Source organism: Erythrolamprus reginae, chromosome 13 (genome assembly GCF_031021105.1).
Source record: "Erythrolamprus reginae isolate rEryReg1 chromosome 13, rEryReg1.hap1, whole genome shotgun sequence".
In the NCBI taxonomy this organism is placed as follows: domain Eukaryota; kingdom Metazoa; phylum Chordata; class Lepidosauria; order Squamata; family Dipsadidae; genus Erythrolamprus; species Erythrolamprus reginae.
The window spans coordinates 9,662,281-9,687,057 of NC_091962.1; the positions used below are offsets into that span (position 1 = coordinate 9,662,281).

The window sequence follows — 24,777 nt, forward strand, 5'->3', positions numbered from 1 at the left end:
TTTTGTTGTTGTTTTTTTTCTCGGTTTTTTCCCCCCTCTTTTTTATAGAATAAGACAATATTTTTTTTTCCAACAAACTTTTAAAAAAAAAATTTACAATTTTTCGTTTCGGTTTTCAAACCTCCCCACCCCCCTTTGCCCACCCCCTCACTCTCTCTCAAATCCAGCCACTGCTTTCCTCCTCCTCCTCTTCCTCCTTCCCCCCTTGCCCCCCCCCAACTCCCATTTCCATCGCTTGCTTCTGGAGAAGTGACAAGACGTCCCCTCCTCCCCCACCCACCCCTCTCCTTCTCTCCCTCTGTCGAGCCTGGCTGCTTGGCTGAAGGGTGGAGGCGGCCAAGGGGTTTCACCGGTACCCCTGGTATCCGTAGTAATTCCTGTAGTATCGGTCTCTGTCTTGATAGTAGTTCTGCCACTGAAAAGAAGAAGAAAAAAGAACCCAGGGGAGAGTTAAGAAGGGAGCTGACTGACAGGCATTAAGAAACCAATTCAAACAATAGCCACCCCGAGTCTACGGAGAGGGGTGGCGTACAAATCTAAATAATAATAATAATAATAATAATAATAATAATAGCCCGGGGAAACCGAGGAAACATAATCTCCAACATAGACCATTATAGATTATGCAATAAGATTTACTTATCTAGAAAATGAGTATCTTTAGAATAATAATAATTAATAATAATTTATTAGATTTGCATGTCGCCCCTCTCCGAAGACTCTAAAGTCTCCTTTAGTCAATCTAAGAAGTTAGATTGACTAAAGGAAAATGGAGAATAAAAGGTGATGCTGTAAATCTAGGTGACAAAATTAGATGTTCGGAAACTTCAGATCGTGCAGAATGCAGCTGCGAGAGCAATCATGGGCTTTCCCAAAAATGCCCATGTAACACCAACACTCCGCAGTCTGCATTCGTTGCCGATCAATTTCCGGTCACAATTCAAAGTGTTGGTTATGACCTATAAAGCCCTTCATGGCACCGGACCAGGGTATCTACGAGACCGCCTTCTGCCGCACAAATCCCAGCGACCGGTTAGGTCCCACAGAGTTGGCCTTCTTCGGGTCCCGTCAACAAAACAATGTCGTTTGGCGGGGCCCAGAGAAGCGGCCCCGGCCCTCTGGAACCAACCCCCCCCCCTGGAGATTAGAATTGCCCCCACCCTCCTCGCCTTTCGTAAGCTCCTTAAAGCCCACCTCTGCCGTCAGGCATAGGGGAACTGAGATATTCTTTCCCCCTAGGCCTTTACAATTTATGCATGGTATGTTTGTTTGTATGTATGTATGTTTGGTTTTACAAATAAGGGTTTTTTAACTGTTTCAGTATTGGATTTACATGCTGTTTTGTACTACTGTTGTTAGCCGCCCCGAGTCTACGGAGAGGGGCGACATACAAATCCAATAAATAATAATAATAATAATAATAATAATAATAATAATAAGGAGGAGGCAGCATTAGAACAGCAGTAATATACCTAGAAAAAAGAAGTTATCTGTGTAGTTATGCAATAGAAAGTATATGAGTCTAAAAGGGGCCCCTGCAATTAAAAGATGTAGGGGTATATGTTATCAGTCTGTTAAACGTAAGGTGAATTATGATTAGAAGCACTCAGGGAAAGGCCAAGAGGGGGGAAGAGGAAGTAGGAAGGGAAAGGAAAAGAGAAGGAAGTGGAGGGAAGTAGGAAGGGTTTTAAAGGATGAAATGGGGTAAAACAGGCCGATAAATAGCAGTATAAATAGGTGCAAAACTAGAATACTGATTTATGATATATTGGATAGACATGTATAATTATGTATGTTTCAATATGACTTATGGAATATGCACGGATGTACTGTATATATGGAGATTGGGGGGGGGGAATAAACTTACACACACACACATACACTGTGTCAGATTTACCTGACTATAGGTACTCCTAGACTTATGGAGGCTCACATTTCTGTTGCTAAGTGAAAGATTCATTAAGTGAGTTTCCCCCCATTTTACAAACTCTCTTGCCATGGGGTTGTTAACTGAGTCGCTGCCTTGGTTCAATTAGTCAAACTGTTTGTCGTTTGGTAAATCCGGGCTGCCTCGTTGATTCTTTTACTGGTCAGGAGGTTATCAAAGGAGATTGCTTGATCCCGGGATACCGCAACCGCCGTACACGTGAGCCCATTGCTAAGCGCCTTGAGTTCTGATCACGTGCCCGTGGGGTCGGACGGCGAGGCAAAGCTCATTCAACTGTTTCACTTAGCAATGGAAATGCTGGGCTCAACCGTGGTCATAAATTGAGAACTAACAATAATAATAATAATAATAATAATTATTATTATTATTATTATTATTATTATTATTAATTAGATTTGTATTATAGTCCGATCCCTGTTGGAAAGGTAGCGGCACTTACAGTTTGAGAAAAATCACGCCCATAGCGAACCTGGCATTTATTTTTTATTATTATTATTATTATTATTATTATTATTATTATTAATTAGATTTGTATTATAGTCCGATCCCTGTTGGAAAGGTAGCGGCACTTACAGTTTGAGAAAAATCACGCCCATAGCGAACCTGGCATTTATTTATTATTATTATTATTATTATTATTATTATTATTATTATTATTTATTATTAGATTTTTATGCCGCCCCTCTCCGTAGACTCGGGGCAGCTCACAACACAATAAAACAGTTCGTAACAAATCTAATAATTTACAATTTAAAATATTTTTTTAAAAACCCATTATTAAGCAGACATACATACAAACATACCATACATAAATTGTATAGGCCCGGGGGAGATATCTCAGTTCCCCCATGCCAGACGACAAAGGTGGGTTTTGAGGAGCTTGCAAAAGGCAAGGAGGGTGGGGGCAATTCTAATCTCTGGGGGGAGCTGGTTCCAGAGAGTTGGGGCCGCCACAGAGAAGGCTCTTCCCCTGGGGCCCGCCAAACGACATTGTTTAGTTGACGGGACCCGGAGAAGGCCCACTCTGCTTTGCCATCGCAAATGTCTGCTTAAGTACTGCCCTCCTCCACACACACACATTATAATTTAGGTGACTGTCGTAAACTATGACCTTGATGGGCAGGTTTCATTATGGTTGTAAGTCAAGGACTACCTGTAACTCTGCCCTGGAAGTTTTTGTGTTTTTTTAAATTAAAAAACAACAACAACCTCTTACCTCTCGGTTGTAGTCCCTGTAGTAGTCCCGGTATCTGTTGTAGTCGTAATCGCGTCCGTAGAAGCGATTGTAATCCCTGCCTCTGTAGCCCTCGTAGAAGTTGCGATAACCCTGCGGGGTTTGAAAGGTGTCGGTTAGAGAAGCATCGATGCCCGAGCGCCACTGGTCAGAAACCTCAATTGTAGGCCATGGCTTGCTCAAACCAGGGCCAGGCGTTACACTCCTGAGTTTCTAAGCACCTTCCTTAGACCATCAAAGGCAATAATGGCTTCTGTTTCCAAACCCTTTTGGCATTTGCATCCTCCAGAATAGGGGTCCCTAGCCGACTCCCCCAAACCTGTCCGTGGACATGCAAGATACTGGGCCGCACAAACAAGCGAAGCCCGTATCCGTGGGATGCAGCCAGTACCAGAAAACACGACCTCTCTGGTCCACGGAAAACCCTTTCTCTATGGAATTGGTCCCTGCAGCCAAAAAGGTTGGCGGCCGCTGCTTTAAAACGAATGAATTAGTGGTCCCATAATTCTTTAAGACCTGTGGTGGTGCAGGCATCAGAATGCAGAATTTTATTTATTTATTTATTAGATTTGTATGCAGGAATTGCAGAACTCTACTGACTGCTAGCAGTTTGATGTGGACCAGGCTCACGGGTTATTTATTTATTTATTTAAATTTGTATGCGGATTCAGACGGTTGACTCAGCCTTCCAAAGGTTGGTAAAATGAGAACCCAAATTATTGGGGGGGCAATTAAACTGCTCGGAGAGGGTTGTTAAGTTAAGTGTAAGGGCTATGGCTATTTATTGCTGATTTGGATGACAAGGGCCACTGATGGCTCCCAAAAAAGACTTCTAAATTCATGTTTTTTTTAAAAAAATCCAAGAAGGTTAAAAGTAATGAAGACCTCCAAACAATCTCCATTGGGCAATAGATAATTTTTTTTTTAATTATATTTTTTAAGAAACAGTGCTGTCAGTTTTGAAAAATGTTTGGGAAGGAAAGCCAACAAGTTTTGTCATTATCAAGTGACATGGACAGCATAAAAATAAATAAATGATAATAAGCAACCATAACATTAAACGCCTTGGGTGCAACTCCAAAAGTACTTTAAACAAACCCACTGGCATTGACAAATTCAACACCTGTCAATTGCAAAGAATTGACTGGAACAATTTATATCCTGCAACGAGATCTTTAAAACCATCAAACGTCCACATCTAACTAACCCAGGTCCTTGGGAAGTACTGAAGAGGTGGGTAAAAAGTCCAGATGCAACCTTGAACATCTGGCTGGCTTGTGCAACTACCCACAAAAATAAAGTATGTACTCACGCCTCTGTTTCCAGGCTGCCCCCAGTACTGCTGTTGTCCATAGGCTCGATTGTTGTAACCCCGGCGCTGACCTCCTCCGACTGGGAAAAACAGGAGAGAAAGCGAATTATGCCACAGTTTTGGCACGGTGAAATCCATCAAGATTTCTGCTGAAGATCCTAGCTGATATGGGTTTGCTGCCCATGCCCCTCTTCTAGCACTGATGAGGACCAGGGTATCTGCGAGACCGCCTTCTGCCACACGAATCCCAGCGACTGGTTAGGTCCCACAGAGTTGGTATCCTCCGGGTCCCGTCAACAAAACAATGTCACTTGACGGGACCCAGGGGAAGAGCTTTCTCTGTGGCGGCTCCAACCCCCTGGAATCAGCTCCCTCCAGAGATTAGAACTGCCCCCACCCTCCTTGCCTTTGGTAAACTCCTTAAAACCCACCTCTGCCGTCAAGCGTGGGGGAACTGAAACATGTCCCCCTGCCCATGGAGTTACTTGTGTATGATATGACTGTATGTATGTTTTTTATATATTGGGGTTACTTGTTTTTAGACTTTTTAAATGTATTATTGTTATTTTAGATTCTATTAGATTTGTTATTATATATTGTATTTGTTTGTTTGTTTGTTTGTTTATGTATTTATTGGATTTGTATGCCACCCCTCTCCGGAGACTCGGGGCGGCTAACAGCAACAATAAAGCAGTGTACAATAGTAGTCTGATGTTAGAAATAATTAAAAGCCCATTAATATAAAAAAACCAAACATACATACAGACATACCATGCATAGAATTGTAAAGGCCTAGGGGGAAGAGGGTCTCAATTCCCCCATGCCTGACGGCAGAGGTGGGTTTTAAGCAGCTTACGAAAGGCAAGGAGGGTGGGGGCAATTCTAATCTCTGGGGGGAGTTGGTTCCAGAGGGCCGGGGCCGCCACAGAGAAGGCTCTTCCCCTGGGCCCCGCCAAGCGACATTCTTTAGTTGACGGGACCCAGAGAAGACCCACTCTGTGGGACCTAACTGGTCACTGGGATTCGTGCAGCAGAAGGCAGTCCCTGAGATAATTATCATTGCTGTAAGCCGCCCCGAGTCTATGGAGAGGGGCAGCATACAAATCTAAGAAATAATAATAATAAAGTACTTGGCTAGGTAATGAAACATCTGCAAGAAAGCAGCCAAGATCTGAGAGCACTAAACAGCCCCCCCCCCCAAAAAAAGCTGGATCCCATCACGGGAGCCCCTCCAAATTCCCCTTTGTTCTTCCCACAAGCCAGCGGAAAGGTCAGAGAAAGAAAACAATATCAATTTACAAGGGCCCTGAAACTAGCACAGACAGAACAAGGAGAGCTATTAACACACGGCTCTGACAGGCGGAATGGGTCAACTTGCACGGGACAATTCAACAAACGCAACTGTTAAAATTAAATTTTGACAAATAATAATGGAACGAAACAATTAAAAGCAGTGTTGAGTTGTCCAGAAGTGACTTGGCTTTCCTAAAAAGTGCCCAGAGTTCTTTTGAAGATCTGAAGAAGCTCAGCAAACCAGGACAACTGTACCCACAAAAGCCTGCGTCCAGCCTCACCGTATCCCTGGCCGCGGTTGCGATTCTGGCGGTTGCGTTTGTTCCGGTTGTTGCGACGGTTTGTCCGTTTCTCGGAAGGTGGGAGGAGCTTCCGGGCATCTTCCTTGTATTTAGTGACCAAAGGCTGGGCCTCTTCTTTCGCCAACTCTTCAAAGAGGACTTCGTCGATGTAGTCGCATTTGTCCGGTAGGGAGAAGTTGGCTGGGATGGAGGGATGCAGAAGGCCAAAGAGAGGTGAAGGCCCCCGGCCTGAATTCCTGCCCCCACCCCCACCCCACCAAGTCTGGACCTTGGAATGGACCGTTACCTTTCATTTCCAGCATCACTGATTCCGGCACGGTCTCCCCTTCGGCTTTCTCCCTCTGCTGCAGTCTGTCCACCCAATCTTCCTCGCTGGGCACTAGCACCACCACTTTGCGAAGGAAGCCTTTGAAAGGCAGCAGTTTCCTCCGCTGGCCGGAATTGTAGACGTTGCACTAGGAGGGAGAAGAAAGGGGGCTTCAGGAAGGCTGTTTGGGGAGCCCAGAGGTCAGAATGGAGCATTGTAGGCACAGCCAGGAGATCGATCCTGACCGGCTCGTGGTTGACTCAACCTTCTGTCCTTCTGAGGTCGCTAAAATGAGGACCCAGATTGTTGGGGGCAAGAAGCTGGCTCTGTAAACCACTTAGAGACGGCTGGACAGCTCTTCGAAGCAATATATATAAGTTTAAGTGCTATTGCTACCTTCCTTCCTTCCTAATGGTTAGAATGCAGTATTGCAGGCCAATAGCCCACATCCAGGAATTTGATTTATGACGGGCTCAAGGTTGACTCAGCTTTCCATCCTTCCAAGAGCAGTAAAATGTGGACTCAAGGTTGTTGGGGACAAAAGGCTGAGTCTGTTCACCACTTAAGAGACACAGTGTTTGCTTAGCTGTCTCAAAAGACATAAAATCAGACCCATTTTATAATAGCCAGGCTCCAATAAGGTTGTAACTCGAGGACTACCTGGACAACAATAATAATAATAATAATAATAATTTATTAGATTTGTATGCCGCCCTGAGTCTGCGGAGAGGGGCGGCATACAAATCTAATAAATAATAATAATAATAACAACAACAACAACCACCACCACCACCATTTGGGCTTTTAAAACTGCTTACATCTATCTGACAAAAGAACACCAACAATAAACAAAAAAAACCCAAGTGTGAACTCAAAATTTACCCAAACACTGAGTTCACACAATAGGCTAGACTTTAAGACTGGCATGCCTGGCCTGGTTTAGCTTAGAGTGGGTTTGAGCCACGCCAAATGTGGTTTGTTCCAAAACCAGGATAAACCAAAGCAGTGGTTGGTATTTCTTATGTGTCAACCAAACTGCAGAGGTCAAAAAAATTGCTTCCTCACTCTACTGGTTCAGAATCTCTTGTGGAAATGAGAAATTCTTTTGACATCCATCAGAGGCCTCTGGATTATAAATTACCTGGTCGAGAATAAAATTCCTCCTTGTCCGGGGTGCGATCTGGACCAGTTTGCTCACGCAACGGGCAGCTTGCTGAAGCAGCGAATCGCGAGCTTCGATAGGCAGCGGCTCTTCGACCACAGGGCCTTTTGTCTGGAGAGGAAGGAAATTGGGGGAGAGCAGAGAGATTAAGAGAGGGAGAAACCCACATTTGGAGAAAGGTGAGGGAAGGGTCCATCATAGAAACATAGAAGACTGACGGCAAAAAAAGACCTCGTGGTCCATCTAGTCTGCCCTTATACTATTTCCTGTATTTTATCTTAGGATGGATCTATGTTTATCCCAGGCATGTTTACATTCAGTCACTGTGGATTTACCAACCACGTCTGCTGGAAGTTTGTTCCAAGTATCTACTCCTCTTTCAGTAAAATATTTTCTCACGTTGCTTTTGATCTTTCCCCCAACTAACTTCAGATTGTGTCCCCTTGTTCTTGTGTTCACTTTCCTATTAAAAACACTTCCCTCCTGGACCTTATTAAACCCTTCAACATATTTAAATGTTTCGATCATGTCCCCCCTTTTCCTTCTGTTCTCCAGACTCTACAGATGGAGTTCATGAAGTCTTTCCTGATACTTTTTATGCTTAAGACCTTCCACCATTCTTGTAGCCCCTCTTTGGACCCCTTCAATTTTGTCAATATCTTTTTGTAGGTGAGGTCTCCAATCGGGGGCAATTACTCCATATTGCCAAATCGGATTGGTTTTGATGAAATCGGAAAGGACGAGAGGCCCATGGGACATCCCCGTGAGCCCCAAAGAATGACCTGCAGTTACCCATAATCTCCTTAATGGCTCTTCATCCTCACAACAGTTCATTTGGGGACTATTTAAAGTTACGGCACTGAAAAAAAAAAGTGGCTTTCTTTGACCGCTGCAGTATCCCTGTGGTACGTGATCAAAATTCAGATGATTGGCAACTGGTTCATATCTGTGATGGCTGCCGTGTCCAGGGGGGTCACGTGATCCCATTTTAAGACCTTTGGTCTAGCAAAGTCAACGGAGAAGCCAGATTCATTTAAGGTCACAATTCAAAGTGTTGGTTATGACCTATAAAGCCCTTCATGGCACCGGACCACGGACCGCCTTCTGCCGCACGAATCCCAGCGACCAGTTAGGTCCGACAGAGTGGGCCTTCTCCAGGTCCCGTCAACTAAACAATGTCGTTTGGCGGGGCCCAGGGGAAGAGCCTTCTCTGTGGCGGCCCCGGCCCTCTGGAACCAACTCCCCCCAGAGAATAGAATTGCCCCCACCCTCCTCGCCTTTCGTAAGCTCCTTAAAACCCACCTCTGCCGTCAGGCATGGGGGAACTGAGATACCCTTTCTCCCTAGGCCTTTACAATTTACGCATGTTATGTTTGTTTGTACGTATGTTTGGTTTTACAATAAGGGTTTTTTAGTTGTTTTAGTATTGGATTTACATGCTGTTTTTTTATTACTGTTGTTAGCCACCCCGGGTCTACGGAGAGGGGTGGCATACAAATCCAATAGATTAGATAGATAGATAGATAGATAGATAGATAGATAGATAGATAGATAGATAGATAGATAGATAGATAGATAGATAAAGATAAGATAAGATAAGATAAGATAAGATAAGATAAGGATAAGGATAAGGATAAGGATAAGGATAAGGATAAGGATAAGGATAAGGATAAGGATAAGGATAAGATAAGATAAGATAAGATAAGATAAGATAAGATTAGATTAGATTAGATTAGATTAGATTAGATTAGATTAGATTAGATTAGATTAGATTAGATTAGATTCGATTCGATTAGATTAGATAGATAAACAATTAAATAAAGAAATAAATAACCAGGTTACTTACTTATCAACTGCAGCAAGGAAGGTTGTAAAATGGGGCAAAACGCAGTTAAGATCACTTAATAACAGAAATCTGAAGGTCAATTGTGGGGCACCTGTCTCTCTTTTTTTTCTTTTTTCTTTTTTTCTTACCTTCATTTGGTACAGGATATTGTCGGTCCCCAAAATGTTGAAGCGCTTGTCCTGATTCTCCTGGGTGTGCTTCTGGGCCCAAAATGTCTTCCCACATCCTGGTAGCCCCACCATCAGCAAAACCTGGTCCGGGGAAGACCGAGAGAAAAGAAGGGAGTAAGCAACGCCATTCAACCAAGGCCTCTGCAGGAAAGGAGGCGCCAAAATGCTATTAAAGATTATGGGGATGCCTTGAAATACCTCTCCGTGCTTTTCAGGTTGGCTGAGACAGCCTGGAGAAAAGGGGGGGGGGGGGGAAACGATAAAAGGGAAACTAAGATACGGCAGCCAGAAATATTTGCAGCCTTTTAACCCATCCATTAAGGGGACAGGTGCACTCAAGGAGAGCTTTGGGGCTGCTGGAAAAGCTGTTGGCCCTGAACGCCAATTAAGAATAACAGCATCTGCCTACTGTGAGGGTTTCCTGAGGACTAGTAGCACGACTGGCTTTTAAAAGAGGTCTGCAGGGATTCCTATGATAAATGGCTGCTAGTCACATTGACTTTTTTTGTCCTCAAGGCCTGGAAGGCGTAGGGTGGAAGCCTCAGTTATTCTGGGGTGCCTCTGGGGTCTTCCCACCGGCCACTGTGCGAATCAAAACTCTCTAATAAACCAGGGTAGCATTTCCTGTCCATAGTTTACAGAACTAGCAGTCTTAGAATGGTGGAGTCATTGGTGTTCTCTGAGCCGAGCTCTGAGAAGTTTCATGACCCAACTCGGTAACCTCGTCACCCCGACAAGGCAAGCCACCACTCGCTTCTAACTCTTGATGTAACTTAGCTGGGTCATGAAATGTCTGCAAGAAACCAGCCAAGCAGAGAAAACACCAAAGACTACACGGTTCTCTTCCTCCTCCTCCTCCTCTCTGCACAAATGCCCCCCCCCTTCTAGCCCTAACGATATAACCTAGTTGGGTCATGGAATGTCTCCAAGGAAACCACCAAGCTCAGAGGGCACCAAACACTCCACAGTTCAAAATCTGAGCTACAAATATTCTCTTCTATTGGTATAGTCTGAAAATTTCCGAATGTATTTCTAACTGACTCCTTTGAATGGTATAGAGCAGTGTTTCCCAACCTTGGCCACTTGAAGATATCTGGACTTCAACTCCCAGAAGTCCCCAGTAATTTTTAAATGGCCTATTTGGGTTAAAATAGTCAAGGAAACCTGGTTTGATTGGGGGCAATTTTTTTCCCCTTCACTCCACTAGTCTTTCCCTGTTTTAAACTCACTCGTCCCGCTCAATATACTCTATACCAGTGTTTCCCAACCTTGGCAACTTGAAGATATCTGGACTTCAACTCCCAGAATTCCCCAATTCTGGGAGTTGAAGTCCAAATATCTTCAAGTGGCCAAGGTTGGGAAACACTGGTATAGAGAACACAAATGATATTACTTAGTTGGTCACGAAACATCTGCAAAACCCCCACCAAGCTCGGAGAGCATTAAAGACTCACAATTCAACCCTGAGCTACAAATATTGCTACTCTTAAATTGGCTTTCCTAAATCTTCCAAAAAAAGCCAATGTTTCTGGAGCTTAAGATTCAAGCCACAGCTCTTTCCCTTTCGGGAAACCCCTCACTGATCCAACAAGAGGGCACAGGGCAGTGCTCACACCTACATAAAGGAGGGGGGGATGGCCAAGGACAGGGATCTTCACACTGGGGAACTTTTAAGACCGGCAGACTTCAAATCCCAGAATTCCTCAGCCATCTTTAATTCCGGGTGGTTAACACTGCTCTATACCATTCAAAGGAGCCAGTTAGAAATACATACCAATAGAAGAGAATATTTGTAGCTCAGATTTTGAACTGTGGAGTGTTTGGTGCTCTCTGAGCTTGGTGGTTAAAGCCCACCAGTCTTAAAGTTGCCAAGACTAGAGACCCCTGCCCACGGAGAGAGAGAAAAAATAATAACTTCGAATGAGAATGATGTGGGGCAATCCACAGCCTGTATTGTCTTCCTGGATTGCTTCTTCATCAGACACCTCTCCTAAAGGGCGGCAGTAGTTTCTTACCTACTAATGAGATACACCAGCCAATGCTAGGGATCAAATTTAAACAACACTTTTTCTCAGCTGCAACCCGCAGTGTGAACACAACCGCCAGCTGATCTCCCAAGATTGAAACTATCTTAAATATTGTTTATCAGGGGGGGGGGGGGGAGAGAAAGGGAGCAAAATTAAGATTCTTAGGCTACCTCACATTTTGCAGGCGCTTTGGGGGCCGCTGGGGTGCGCACACGCTCCTCAACGGGGACGGCGTGAATGAACACGTAACCCTCAGCAACGGGGAAGAAGGGCTCGTCCTTCTGGCCGAAGTTGAGCTCCACGGCGCAATTCTTGCACAGGACGTGGGGCAAGAGGGCCCTGTCCCCTAGCAGTTCTTTGCTGATTTGGAAGGCCACGCCCAGGTCCTCTCCGTTCTTGGAGAAGGACAGCTCCACCTCTTCGCTTTCGAAGTTCTGTAGAATGGAACAGAATTCTTTCTTGGCCAAGTGTGATATATATATTTTTATTGAATTTTATACATTAAAAAAAACCACAAACACAACATAAAAAAACAGACATTAACACAAATACAAATCCACGTGTTTTTCAAGTGAGTCAACATCCAAATGCTGCATTCTTATCCATATACAGTGATACCTCATCTTACAAACGCCTTGTCATACAAACTTTTCGAGATACAAACGCGGGGTTTAAGATTTTTTTGCCTCTTCTTACAAACTATTTTCACCTTACAAACCCACCGCCGCCGCTGGGATGCCCCACCTCTGGACTTCCGTTGCCAGCGAAGCACCCATTTTTGCGCTGCTGGGATTCCCCTGAGGCTCCCCTCCATGGGAAACCCCACCTCCGGACTTCCGTGTTTTTGTGACGCTGCAAGGGAATCCCAGCAGCGCAAAAACGGGCACTTCGCTGGCAACAGAAGTCCAGAGGTGGGGTTTCCCAACGAGGGGAGCCTCAGGGGAATCCCAGCAGCGCAAAAACGGGCACTTCGCTGGCAACAGAGGTCCAGAGGTGGGGTTTCCCATGGAGGGGAGCCTCAGGGGAATCCCAGCAGCGCAAAAACGGGTGCTTCGGCTGGCAAAGGGGGTGAATTTTGGCCTTGCACGCATTAATCGCTTTTCCATTGGTTCCTATGGGAAACATTGTTTCGTCTTACAAACTTTTCACCTTAAGAACCTCGTCCCGGAACCAATTAAGTTTGTAAGACAAGGTATCACTGTACTATATTATTATAGAATATAATTATTTTACTGGCCAAGTGTGATTGGACGCACAAGGAATTTGTCTTTGGTGCATAAGCTCTCAGTGTACATAAAAGAAAATATACATCTGCAGGAGACGGAAAGTGTGTGAGGCAGGGGAGGGGGTCGGTTATCGGCCCTGTGGGGATTTGGAACCCACCCAAGCCATGTGTGGGGTGTTTGGGGGGGGGGAGGGCTCGTCTTTCAAGCAGGAAGCGGTGGTGCTTTGCTGAGCAGTTAGCAAACCAGACAGACAGATGGGGCCGTCCTAAGAAGATTACAGCCAAGGCTGGAGATGGCTCTTAAAGCAGGTGTCTGTCTCCTGAATGAAGGCCAGATCAAACAACAGAGCAGTTTTGCTTGTGCAATACCTGGGTCTTGCCCCAAACCGGGGCAGGGTTTTTTTTTCCAAAGACACCCCCCCTCCCTCCCCCAATCAAGTCTTCTTGCATGGCACTTACAGCAAAGCAACCGATCACGTCGCTCTCCCCAAAGGCCTGGCCAAATTCTTCAAACTGCCCGTTTTCAGCCTTCAGCCCTCGTCCATCGTAGCCGTAAGAAAACTCATCCTCACCTAGGAGACAGCAAGTGCTTACTCAGGCGGCGCTGTGGATACCCCCCACACTCCCCTCACCACTGACCCAGCCACCTGGAAGGGCGACTTACCTAGCTGGGAACGAGAGAGATCGACAGACCATCCGACCCGAAGCAGCTGTGTCTCGGTGCAGCCTTCCTTGAGTTGCAGGTTTTGTATCACCTAAGATGGGGGGTGGGGGTGGATTTGGGGGGGGGGAGAGAGAGATGAGATCAAAACCTCAGATGGGAAATTGGCCTAGAGATGTGAATCCCCCTTCCCTGCTTCAGCAAGACTAGATATTAATTTTTTAAAAAGTGCCCTATGAATAAACAATTTGGCTTCCTGGTCAATTCATTTATAATACAGATAATCCTCCACTTTAACATTTAACAATTGTTTAAAGTTACAGCGGCACTGAAAAAGAGGGACTTCCCCCACAAGTATAACGGGCTGCAGGCCAAGGTCACATGATCTCCATCTACGATCTTCTCACCTGGTGTCTTGATAAGCAAAGTCCATGGGGCAAGCTGGATTGGCTTAATGAAGGCATGGTCCCCGTAACAATGCAATGCCAAAAAGGTCATAAAATCGGGTCAAATTTTGGTTCCAGATGTGGTCGTAAGTTGAGCACTATCTGTACTGAGCAACTTAACAAACATCTCACTTAGCACCATAAACTCAATGGTGCTCGTATGTTGAGCCCAAATCTTTCAGGCAATTATTAATCTATGTTTTTTCCTATCAATTTTCAACCCTTTCCTTTGCGAAGACACATCCTGCCCTGTAAATTACCGAATTTTTAAGAGTATAAGACACACCTTAGTTTTTGGGGAAAATATTGCAAGTTGAGAAGATAGTCAGTGCCTCATTAGGACTTGGGGGGGGGGGGAGCTTAGAAAAAGCTATGTTCAGAGTATTTATTTTATTTATTTATTTTATTTTATTGGATTTATATGCTGCCCCTCTCCGAGGACTCGGGGCGGCTCACAGCATGTACAGAAAAACAGGAAACAATAATAACAATCCAATTATACCTTAAAAAACAATCTTAAAATTCTAATTAAAAACTATCAATAGCATTCATTCAGCAGTCAAACTAAGCATTCATCGGTCAGGGCGGAAGGTCTAAGGAACTCCAGGCCTGGCGGCAAAGATGAGTTTTTAAACTTTTCCGGAAGGCAAGGAGGGTGGGGGAAGTATGAATCTCTGGGGGGGAGCTGATTCCAGGGGGGCGGGCCCCCCACAGAGAAGGCTCTTCCCCTAGGTCCTGCCAGCCGACATTGTTTGGTCGACGGGACCCTAAGGAGACCAACTCTGTGGGACCTAACTGGTCGCTGGGATTCATGCGGCAGAAGGCGGTCCCGGAGATTATTATTATTATTATTTATTAGATTTGTATGCCGCCCCTCTCCGTAGACTCGGGGCAGCTCACAACAATAACAAAGACAATGTAAGAACAAATCTAATAATTTAAAAAGCACTAAAAAAACCATTATTAAAAGCAAACATACACACAAACATACCATGCATAAACTGTATAGGCCCGGGGGAGATGTCTCAGTTCCCCTATGCCTGACGGCAAAGATGGGTCTTAAGAACTTTACGAAAGGCAAGAAAGGTGGGGGCAGTTCTAATCTCCGGGGGGAAGCTGGTTCCAGAGGGTCGGGGCCGCCACAGAGAAGGCTCTTCTCCTGGGTCCCGCCAAACGGTATTCTGGTCCTATGCCATGTAGGGCTTTTATAGGTCATAACCAACACTTTGAATTGTGTCCGGAGACAAATTGGTAGCCAATGCAGTCCGCGGAGTGATGGTGAGATATGGGCATTTCCTGGAAGGCCCAAGACTGCTCACGCGGCTGCATTTTGGACAAGCTGAAGTTTCCGAACACTCTTCAAGGGTAGCCCCATGTAGAGAGCATTGCAGTAGTCGAACCTCGAGGTGATCAGATGCACCCAAGTTTTCAGCCTCTTAGGGGGCAGGTGTCAGACTTATACTCTGAAAAACACAGTAAATGGACCGGCCCCGATCCCACTTGCTACCAAAAGCTCTCACGTGGCCTGCCAGCCTCCTCACCTTTGCCTCGAAGCAGATTTTGCCCCCTTTCACCCCGTGTGTGCTTCTCGCCCCAGACCAGAGATTGGGGAACTTCTCCGAAAACAGAGGCTGCCCTCCGTAGCGGTCCTTGGTGGCTTTGAAGTGGAGATCGCATGTATCTGGGGGGAGAGACGGAAGCGGGGCACAATGAAAACCAGAGTTCGGCTAACTCCGAGACAAATGAAAATAAAGAGTCGAGGCCTGCAATTGTTTTACTACGTCATTTTCCCCCCCTTGTTGAATCAGAAGCATAGAAACATAGAAGACTGACGGCAGAAAAAGACCTCATGGTCCATCTTGTCTGCCCTTATACTATTTTATCTTATAATGTTTTATCTTAGGATGGATATATGTTTATCCCAGGCATGTTTAAATTCAGTTCCTGTGGATTTACCAACCACGTCTGCTGGAAGTTTGTTCCAAGGATCTACTACTCTTTCAGTCAAATAATATTTTCTCATGTTGCTTTTGATCTTTCCCCCAACTAACTTCAGATTGTGTCCCCTTGTCCTTGTGTTCACTTTCCTATTAAAAACACTTCCCTCCTGGACCTTATTTACCCCTTTAATATATTTAAATGTTTCGATCATGTCCCCCCTTTCCCGTCTGTCCTCCAGACTATACAGATTGAGTTCATTAAGTCTTTCCTGATACGTTTTATGCTTAAGACCTTCCACCATTCTTGTAGCCCGTCTTTGGACCCGTTCAATTTTCTCAATATCGTTTTGTAGGTGAGGTCTCCAGAACTGAACACAGTATTATTCCAAATGTGGTCTCACCAGCGCTCTATATAGCGGGATCATAATCTCCCTCTTCCTGCTTGTTATACCTCTAGCTATGCAGCCAAGCATACTACTTGCTTTCCCTACCGCCTGACTGCACTGTTCACCCATTTTGAGACTGTCAGTAATCACTACCCCTAAATCCTTCTCCCCTGAAGTTTTTGTTAACACAGAACTGCCAATACAATACAAGCAGATTAAATATGGGAAATAGAAACCCAATAAGATTAAATCCCACTGATTTCACTTCGGCGACGAATAAGGCCACGGACTCGTCTTATATACCAATTGATTGAAGAGAGGATTGATTAGGACTCAGGTAAGTGTTCTGCTTAAAGAGGTCCGTTAAAATAAAACCACAGAATCAGACTTCAATTATAATTTCTTCAGGCAATTGGTGCTGCCTTGAGCAGGGTTGAAATTCGCCCGCTGGTCTGGAGTTATACATATTTCACCTCGCGAACATCTCTTGCTTTTTGCCCGCAAAGACAGGCGCACAGAATCGATACGTACATGTGTCAAGGATCACCAGTGTCTCGTCATCCTCTGTCCTGGCTTCCTCTTCTGGGGGTGGTGGAGACTTAGATCTGTGTTGAAAAGGACAACCAAGGAAACCATCTTTAAAATTTACCATCATTTTTAAAAAGCCGTGTAAAAAGAAAGCAACCCTCTACTCTCACCCCCCCACCCCCCCACCCCAGTTCTGGCTTCTGCTCTTTGAAATACAGCTTACGACCCACAATTGAGTTCTGTTGCTAAGAGAGGCATTTGTTAAGCGAACATTGCCCCATTTTACGACCAGGGGTCCAGCGAGTTAAACAGCGGCTAAGTGAATCTGCCTCCCCCCTTTGGCTTTGCTGGTCAGATGTTTGCAAAGAGTGTTTTGTCGTGACCCCGAGATACGGCAACCGTCATGGATGTGAGTCAGCTGCCAAGCAGCCTGAATTTTGATCACGTGACCACGGGGAAGCCGCAGTGGGTGGTTAAGTGTGAAAAATGATCGTAAGTCACTTTCCCCCAGTGCCGCTGCAGCTTCGGTCACTAAATGAATCGCTGTAAGTCAAGGACTACCTGTACCCCACAGACCAAGATACCAAAACTGCCCACCAAGGAGCTTCCGTATCTAAAGCCAACTTCAACCTGGGTCTGCCTGATCCCACTCCAACATGTTAATCACTAGGATACGGTGTATTCTGTGGTCATCATCATCATCATCATCTTTTAACGACCGCCATAATCCATTGCAGGGCGGAGTCTGGGCAACTGAACGGAGCTGAGTGTTTTACTGGCCAGACGCCCTTCCTGTCATCAATGTGGAGGGCTTTTCAGCAGATCTATTCTCATCGTGCCGAAGGGATAGAGAAATACCTGCCTCTATTAGCATTGAACTCTCATCTCTGTGGCGAGAGTTCTAGGCCACTCCGTAATACAATGTATTCTGTGTTCCACAGAAAGGTGAGAGCCAGCCACTCACCCACCCACCGGTACATAGAAACATAGAAGTCTGATGGCAGAAAAAGACCTCATGGTCCATCTAGTCTGCCCTTACACTATTTCCTGTATTTTATCTTAGGATGGATATATGTTTATCCCAGGCATGTTTAAATTCAGTGACTGTGGATTTATCTACCACGCCTGCTGGAAGTTTGTTCCAAGCATCTACTACTCTTTCAGTAAAATAATATTTTCTCACGTTGCCTTTGATCATTCCCCCAACTAACTTCAGATTGTGTCCCCTTATTCTTGTGTTCACTTTCCTCTTAAAAACACTTCCCTCCTGAACCTGATTTAACCCTTTAACATATTTAAATGTTTCGATCATGTCCCCCCTTTTCCTTCTGTCCTCCAGACTCTACAGATTGAGTTCATGAAGTCTTTCCTGATACGTTTTATGCTTAAGACCTTCCACCATTCTTGCAGCCCGTCTTTGGACCCGTTCAATTTTGTCAATATCTTTTTGTAGGTGAGGTCTCCAGAACTGAACACAGTATTATTCCAAATGGGGTCTCACCAGCGCTCTATATAAGGGGATCACAATCTCCCTCTTCCTGCTTGTTATACCTCTAGCTATGCAGCCAAGCATCCTACTTGCTTTTCCTACCGCCCGACCACACTGCGCACCCATGGCTGCAAACCTTTGATCACGTTTCCTGATTTGCTTCTTAGCCAGTTAAACCCACTCTTCTCCAAATTCTCTATTCCACTTCTGCTTTGCCCATAGCAGCCCAAACCATCCATAGCTCACCGGCTGTTATAAGCCTCCTCTCGAAATTCAAAATAAGCCCGGCCGTGCTCTTCCTTCTCATCACGCTGTCTTTTGAGGCCGTGCCGTTCACCATCCGGCCCGGCCTGTTTTGCCTTATCATCCTCATTTTCTGGGAAGAGACAGAAAAACAAGCAGGCAGGTTTTGTTGGAAAGAGAAAAAAAAAAAAGACCGACAGAAAACACATAAGTCCTTTTGACCATTTTCAAACACGGATTATAACCCTCACCTGATGCTTAGACTCTTGAGTAGTCTAAATCCCTTGTGCCCAATAAATAAATAATGACAAACAAGTCTCACATCACATCTGTCTGCTTTGGGTACCTATCACTCAACGCAAGTGCAGGAAATCAAAATGGCTTGTATTCATTTGCCACTTTGGAGTTCTGCCTTTCTGTGATGCTCTCAGAGGGAAAGTCTCTTAAAATATGCGTGATTGATACGTACATTATCCCGTATCCATACTTTCTGGAAAAGCCTCCACATTTTAAAGACTAACATGGACGCTTGTATATTACAAAAGCTTTTTGAAGGCAGGAAATCAATCTTGTGCAGATTAAAATCCCCCAAAGACCTTATCCCATATGTACAATCTAAACTTCAGCAGGCCTGTGTAGTTAGCAATGCCATTCATTATATCATTAGTAAAGCTTGTGAAATTTTATTTCAAGTTCAAGCAATTAACCAAGTCCTCACTAGGTCTGGGAACCAACCATTTTACAAACTAAAAGAGAGCAGTTAAAAGGAAAAAAAAAACCATTCAGCTAGAAAAAAGGATTAAATATTATATTTGGGACTTGCTATTTATTAAATCTTAACAGAGCACAAGAAGCACTTCAATTTCTTGAAAAAGACCTAGCAAGTATATCAGATTTGTAGTGAAAACTGTACAAATCTCCTCACAACATTGTTAGAGCATGATAATTAAAATATGCATTGCATTCCAAGACCAAATCTTACGATTTTCAATGTTTATACTGTTCATATGACTATCACCTCAAAGCAAAAAGGAATAATAATAATAATAATAATAATAATAATAATAATAATAATAATAATAATACAGAGGGCTGGTGGGAATATAAAGAAAATGTTCTGGGCTATAAAAGGTTAAAAACCCAAAACGTAATTTTTAAAGTATTTTCTTGCAGCTAGCAAAGAATAGAGCAACTTGTTCAGGCAACCAAGGTTTCCTATCTACTAACCCCACAAATTGAAATAGTAACAATTATTCTTTAATTATAAATATCCATACATATCATCAGTATTATTCAAGTTATTCAAGATACTAAACTTTATTTCAAACATATCCTAAAGCACATTCTATTATTATTATTATTAATAATAATAATAATAATAATAATAATATTTGTATGCCGCCCCTCTCCAAAGACTTTAGTTTTATTAGTACCTATGATATTTATGAATGATTTCTGTGGATATTTAATAGTTTATATTTGTTGGTTTTAACTTTTAATTGTTTACATTGTTTTTGTTTTAATTTTATTGTGCTCCACCCAGAGTCTGCCACCTCAAATTCAGAGTTTTAACCCACCCCATTACCTTCTTTAATATGTGATATTATGTTATCATGCCCCCTTTTAACCTACATGAGAAAGAAAGCTAAAATGTGCTTCAAATCAAGACCCTCCAAGACAACTGATGCTACCCAGGAATTCTGGGATTTATTTAGAGATTTTGGGAATCCCAAATAATAGGAGAGGGCACCAGGTTGAATGTGGATCACTTTGTGGCAAAACAAAATCAAAACTGTGCTTCACAACATATTTTACACAAATCACTGCCATGCATATCCTATCAAAGCAATTTCCTGCCAAAAAAAAAAGTGGGAGCAGAACTCTGTCCTAAGGAGCTTGATCAAAGATTTGGCACAAAGAAAAAAAAAGTTATGCTGTAATTATTCTGTTACAACAGGTTTTAAACAAACAAACAAAAAACTCCAAATACTGCCATAGCATTAGTACTTTTGTGGAGGAAAACATCCACAGACCAAATGTCCCTAATTTCAAACATTGTTTCTATTTATAAAACAGTAGTTAGCAAAAATCAGCTACTTTTTTTCTAGTCACCAACTAGAGTCTTCAATTTCAGCTGGCTCACCATAACCCTGATAATCTTTCGGCAAAGGAAACGGCGGGGTCATTTTGGGTCGTGATTTTGCTGGTTATGCCCTTGAAAGCAACCATGTGGATGCTGCAACAGTGTCCCCAAGTGCCAGGGTCCATTTTTTGATGCCGCCATAACTTCAAATGGTCACTAAACAAACAGTTGTACCTTGAGTACTGAGGACTATGTCTAGTCTCTAAGAAATAAATAAATAAACAAACAAACAAACAAAAAACCCACCCTGTTTTGCCTCAGAGAATTTCAAAATAAAATACAGTACTGTACTGTGTGTCTATAACAGTGAGCTCATAATAGGGCAACTCTATCAATATCAAAATGCCACTTGAATAGTTGAGCTAGTTTCAAACTAGATTTTGATTTTCTTTCTCTCTTCCTTATTCCCATTCTTTTTCTTTCTCTTTTCCTTCCTCTCTTTCTTCTATCTGTTTCTCTCTCTTCCTCTCTTCCACTTTCTCTCCTTCCCTCTCACTCTTTCCCTCTCGGCTTCTGGGCAGGTTTGGAAAGCTCTGAGTTGATGATGATTTTTAAGTGAGCGATTGCTCACTGCTCAGCTTAGAGGGAACTATGCCTGCTTCTAACCAATTCGTCCCTCTCTCTCAGCCCAACCCACTTCCCTGAGTAGTTGTGGTGAAAAACAGGAGAAGGAATTTATCATTACCTATGTTTGCTGCCTTGAGATTTATTTATAAAGTGATAAAGGCAGAATAAAAAAAAATAAAGCAAGCAAGCAAGCAAATTGATGCCCAGTTGTCTGCCTGCTGACTCAGTGAAGCCAAATGGCAAATAAATAAATAAACAAACAAACAAACAAACAGGTAAATAAATAAAACAGTAGGCCAATTCTCTGCTTGCTCACTGCCAGAAGGCAAAAATCAAATGAACAAACCAACCAATTAACGGATAAATATTACCATATTGTCAATAAAACGAGCATCTGCTCATTGAAAGAAAAAGTGGGGAGGGGGGGTCAGGAGTTTGCCACCCTGCACCCCAAATGTCACACCTGACCATTTATATGTTTGCAAGGTGGCAGGGATACACAGATGCTGCCCACCCTACACTGACCTCGCAAAGAGCCCACCCAGAACAAACAGGGACTCTCTCCTAAGCCTCTGCAGCAGCCAGGAGGGAAGACAGAGCGAGGCATCAACAGGTTGGAATTATTATTATATAATCCATAGACACACAAAAAAGGGAGGACAATGAACACCCATCTTGCTGGGAATGGGTTCTGGGGGAAAAAGAGAAGTGAGCAGGCTGGGACGATGGGACCTGCAGCGCTAGGAGAGTGGATAAAGGGGGCACACCTGGTGGGGTGGGGTTGCCAGTCTCTCTATCTCAATAAAATACTTAATTCTCACAATTCTGTCTAATGGTGTGTATCAACCCAAATAGTGTGGCTTTGATATTACTATTGATGCCTTTTATTTTCTTTGTTCCCCCACCTGATTGGAGGTGGTATTATTATTATTATTATTATTATTACTGTTAGCATCATCCTTGTTATTATAGTTCATCCTATAGTCAAGCCAGATGTTCAGACTGGATTTGCCTTCCTCCCCCTCCTTCCCAACAGGCAGATGTGGATGTTTGATGGGGTTAGGAATATTCTCACAGGAGGTCAGCTTTATTTATCTGTTCTAATTAATTACAATCGAACACACACTCAGCCCATTGGTGAGTCTCGATTCATCATATTTTTACTTTTATATTATTATTTAATCTTCAATTCCATTCAAATTTCAGGCCTGGTAAAAATTTAACAATTCAAGTCCTAACCGAAGTCGTAAGACCTTTAAGGTAACCTATTATCTTAAGATTACCTTAATGCCCTGAGTCTATGGAGAAGGGCGGCATAGAAGTCCAAATAATAAATAAATAAATAAAATATATTATCATCATCATCAATCATCATTACCATTATTGTTATTATTGTGTTAACCTTCAATCTGACTCAAAGATCCAGGCAAAAACTTAAAAACAGTTCAAGTCCTAAATAAAGACCTAAAAGCTTTCAAGATACCATAGCTGCCTATTATTATCATTATTATTATTACTACTACTACTACTACTATATCATCCTCATCATCACCCTCCTCACCTTTTCCTGATTCTTAACTCACCTATGTTGCCAGGCCTGGGGCAATTAGATCTTCCCCCCCCACCAATAAATGTGATGCATGGTCTGATTGAGTAATATATAGGGTTTCAGTTGTAGTTTTTTTAATGTATTAGATTTGTATTGTATGCTTTGTTTCTATATTTATTCTGTGAGCCGCCCGTTTTCTGAGAAGGGTGGCATATAAATCTAAATAATAATAATAATAATAATAATAATAATAATAATAATAATAGTCTATTCATTTAATCTTAAATTCGATTCATGTAGGAGGGGTTTAAAAAAACTTCGACCATCCCAAGTCCTGATCCAGCATCTAAGCAGCTTTTTAAAAAACACCTAAAATATAAAATGGGGTAGTTGTGTTTTTGGTTTTTTTGGCAAAGTCAAAATATTCAGGCCTGAGAAGTTCAAAAGAGTCCTTTTGGGAGACGGGCGGCAAATCCATCAGAATCAATCAATCAATCCATTTTAAAAAAATATATCTCCACATCCTCCTCATTCCTCGGGGCCATGCAATTACACCGGGCTCCCTCGTGCGTCCCTCGGCCCCAAGAAAAGCATCCAATTCAATTCAATTCCTCCTCCATTTCCCCCCCCCCCATCCACAAGGATGGGGGGGGAGGGAGGCGGGAGAAAGACCAAGCGAGGCTCAGGCTCCGCAGCCGCCTCCACCGCCATCCTTACCTTCCTGGTCGCCGCCCTGCTCGGCTTCACCGCTGGCGGAACCGCCGGCCGCCGCCCCCGAGGCTTCGTCTCCGGCTTCGGCGGCCCGCTGGGCGCCGTTGACCCCTCCGGGCTGCGCGGGGCCTTCCGCGGGCTCGGTTTGGGCCTGCTCGGCGCCGGCCGTGGTGGTAGCCGCCGCGGAGGCCGCCTCAGGCTGCTGCGGGGGCTGCTCCTCCTCGTCGGCCAGCAGGGCCTCCTCGTCTTCCTCCTCCTCGTCCTCGTCTTCTTCCTCTTCCTCATCTTCCTCTTCCTCCTCCTCGTCGTCGTCGTCCCCCTCAACGCCCAAGCGGGCCCTGGTGAGGCTTTGCCCGCCGCCGCCACCGCCGGCCGCCCCGGGCTCGGCGCCGGCTTCTTCAGGCCCGGCGGCCAGCATCTCGGCGTCGAGGGCCTCCTGGAGCCGCTGCACCAGGTCGAGTTTGAGGCCTCGCGAATCCAGGCCCCGCCGCCCGAGCTCGGCCCGCAGCTCCGTCACCTTCAGCCGCTTCACGTCCATGGCGCGCGCGCTCCGCGGATGAGGGGAGGGAGCGGAGGGGGAGGAGGGGGGGCGCGCTCCGAGGCCAACGCGCCTGCGCGGGCGGCCCTCCCCGCCGCGCGCCAGGCGAAGAGGACCGCGCCGCCCGGCGGATACACCCCTTTGCGCAGCGGAGAGAGCGAGGGAGGGCCCGTTGCGCAGGCGCGAGCGTGCGGCTCTTTTTTTGCCCCCCTCTCGCGTCTCTGGCGCGCGCGAAGGCAGTGGGGAGCAGATGCGCAAGCGCGGACGGGGCGGGGGGGTAGTGGTGGGGGTGGTGTGGTGGGGGTGGGAACCGAGCGACAGAATTGAGTGAAAGGAAAGACCGGCCGAGGAAGGGGGGGAAAAGGCCCAATATGGCCCAATACGCGCATGCGCGGGAAACCCCGCTTTTTTTCCTTATTTTTTTTCACCCTTTCTCTCACGTTTTGACTTTTTAAACGGAGGAGGCTACTTTTTTTTTAACTTTTCCTCTCTCCTCCTTGTCGCTAATATAATAAATACAGAATATCGTCTCCTTGGAAAGACAACCGCCGCGGGAATGTCTTTCTTTCCTCTCGTGGTGTTATGCTGTTTTTTTTTAAAGGAAAGGCTTGGCTCGCGCTTTTTATTTTTTTTTAAATAAAAGATACTGCGCCTGCGCGCGCGGGCCCTGGGCGCGCGCGGGCTCTGCGTCGTGTCGATTTAAGCGGGCGTAAGGAAACTGGAGGAAAAAGAACGAGGCCGAGCTTTCTT

At 44.6% G+C, this 24,777-nt stretch overlaps 1 protein-coding gene across 1 annotated transcript; it reads right to left on the reverse strand.

Moving 5' to 3' along the window:
* On the reverse strand, nucleotides 1–24,083 carry HNRNPUL2 (heterogeneous nuclear ribonucleoprotein U like 2). Its single transcript, XM_070766160.1, has 14 exons — nucleotides 23,496–24,083; nucleotides 18,523–18,652; nucleotides 16,791–16,864; nucleotides 15,475–15,614; nucleotides 13,491–13,581; nucleotides 13,286–13,398; nucleotides 11,772–12,035; nucleotides 9,533–9,655; nucleotides 7,538–7,669; nucleotides 6,376–6,544; nucleotides 6,069–6,269; nucleotides 4,495–4,574; nucleotides 3,165–3,275; nucleotides 1–415 (listed from the first exon to the last, which is right to left on the reverse strand). Exons 1-14 carry the CDS (start codon nucleotides 24,025–24,027, stop codon nucleotides 347–349), a joined length of 2,229 nt encoding a protein of 742 aa, XP_070622261.1. The 5' UTR covers nucleotides 24,028–24,083; the 3' UTR covers nucleotides 1–346.
* Nucleotides 24,084–24,777: the final 694 nt, after the last annotated feature.

Coding starts and splice junctions, on each gene's coding strand:
- HNRNPUL2 (XM_070766160.1), bottom strand. CDS start 24,027: ATGGACGTGAAGCGGCTGAAGGTGACGGAGCTGCGGGCCGAGCTCGGG. Junction 12,036..13,285: donor ACGTGATCGGTTGCTTTGCT/GTAAGTGCCATG, acceptor TCCATTCTACAG/AACTTCGAAAGCGAAGAGGT. Junction 4,575..6,068: donor CAACCGCGGCCAGGGATACG/GTGAGGCTGGAC, acceptor TGTTTTTCCCAG/TCGGAGGAGGTCAGCGCCGG.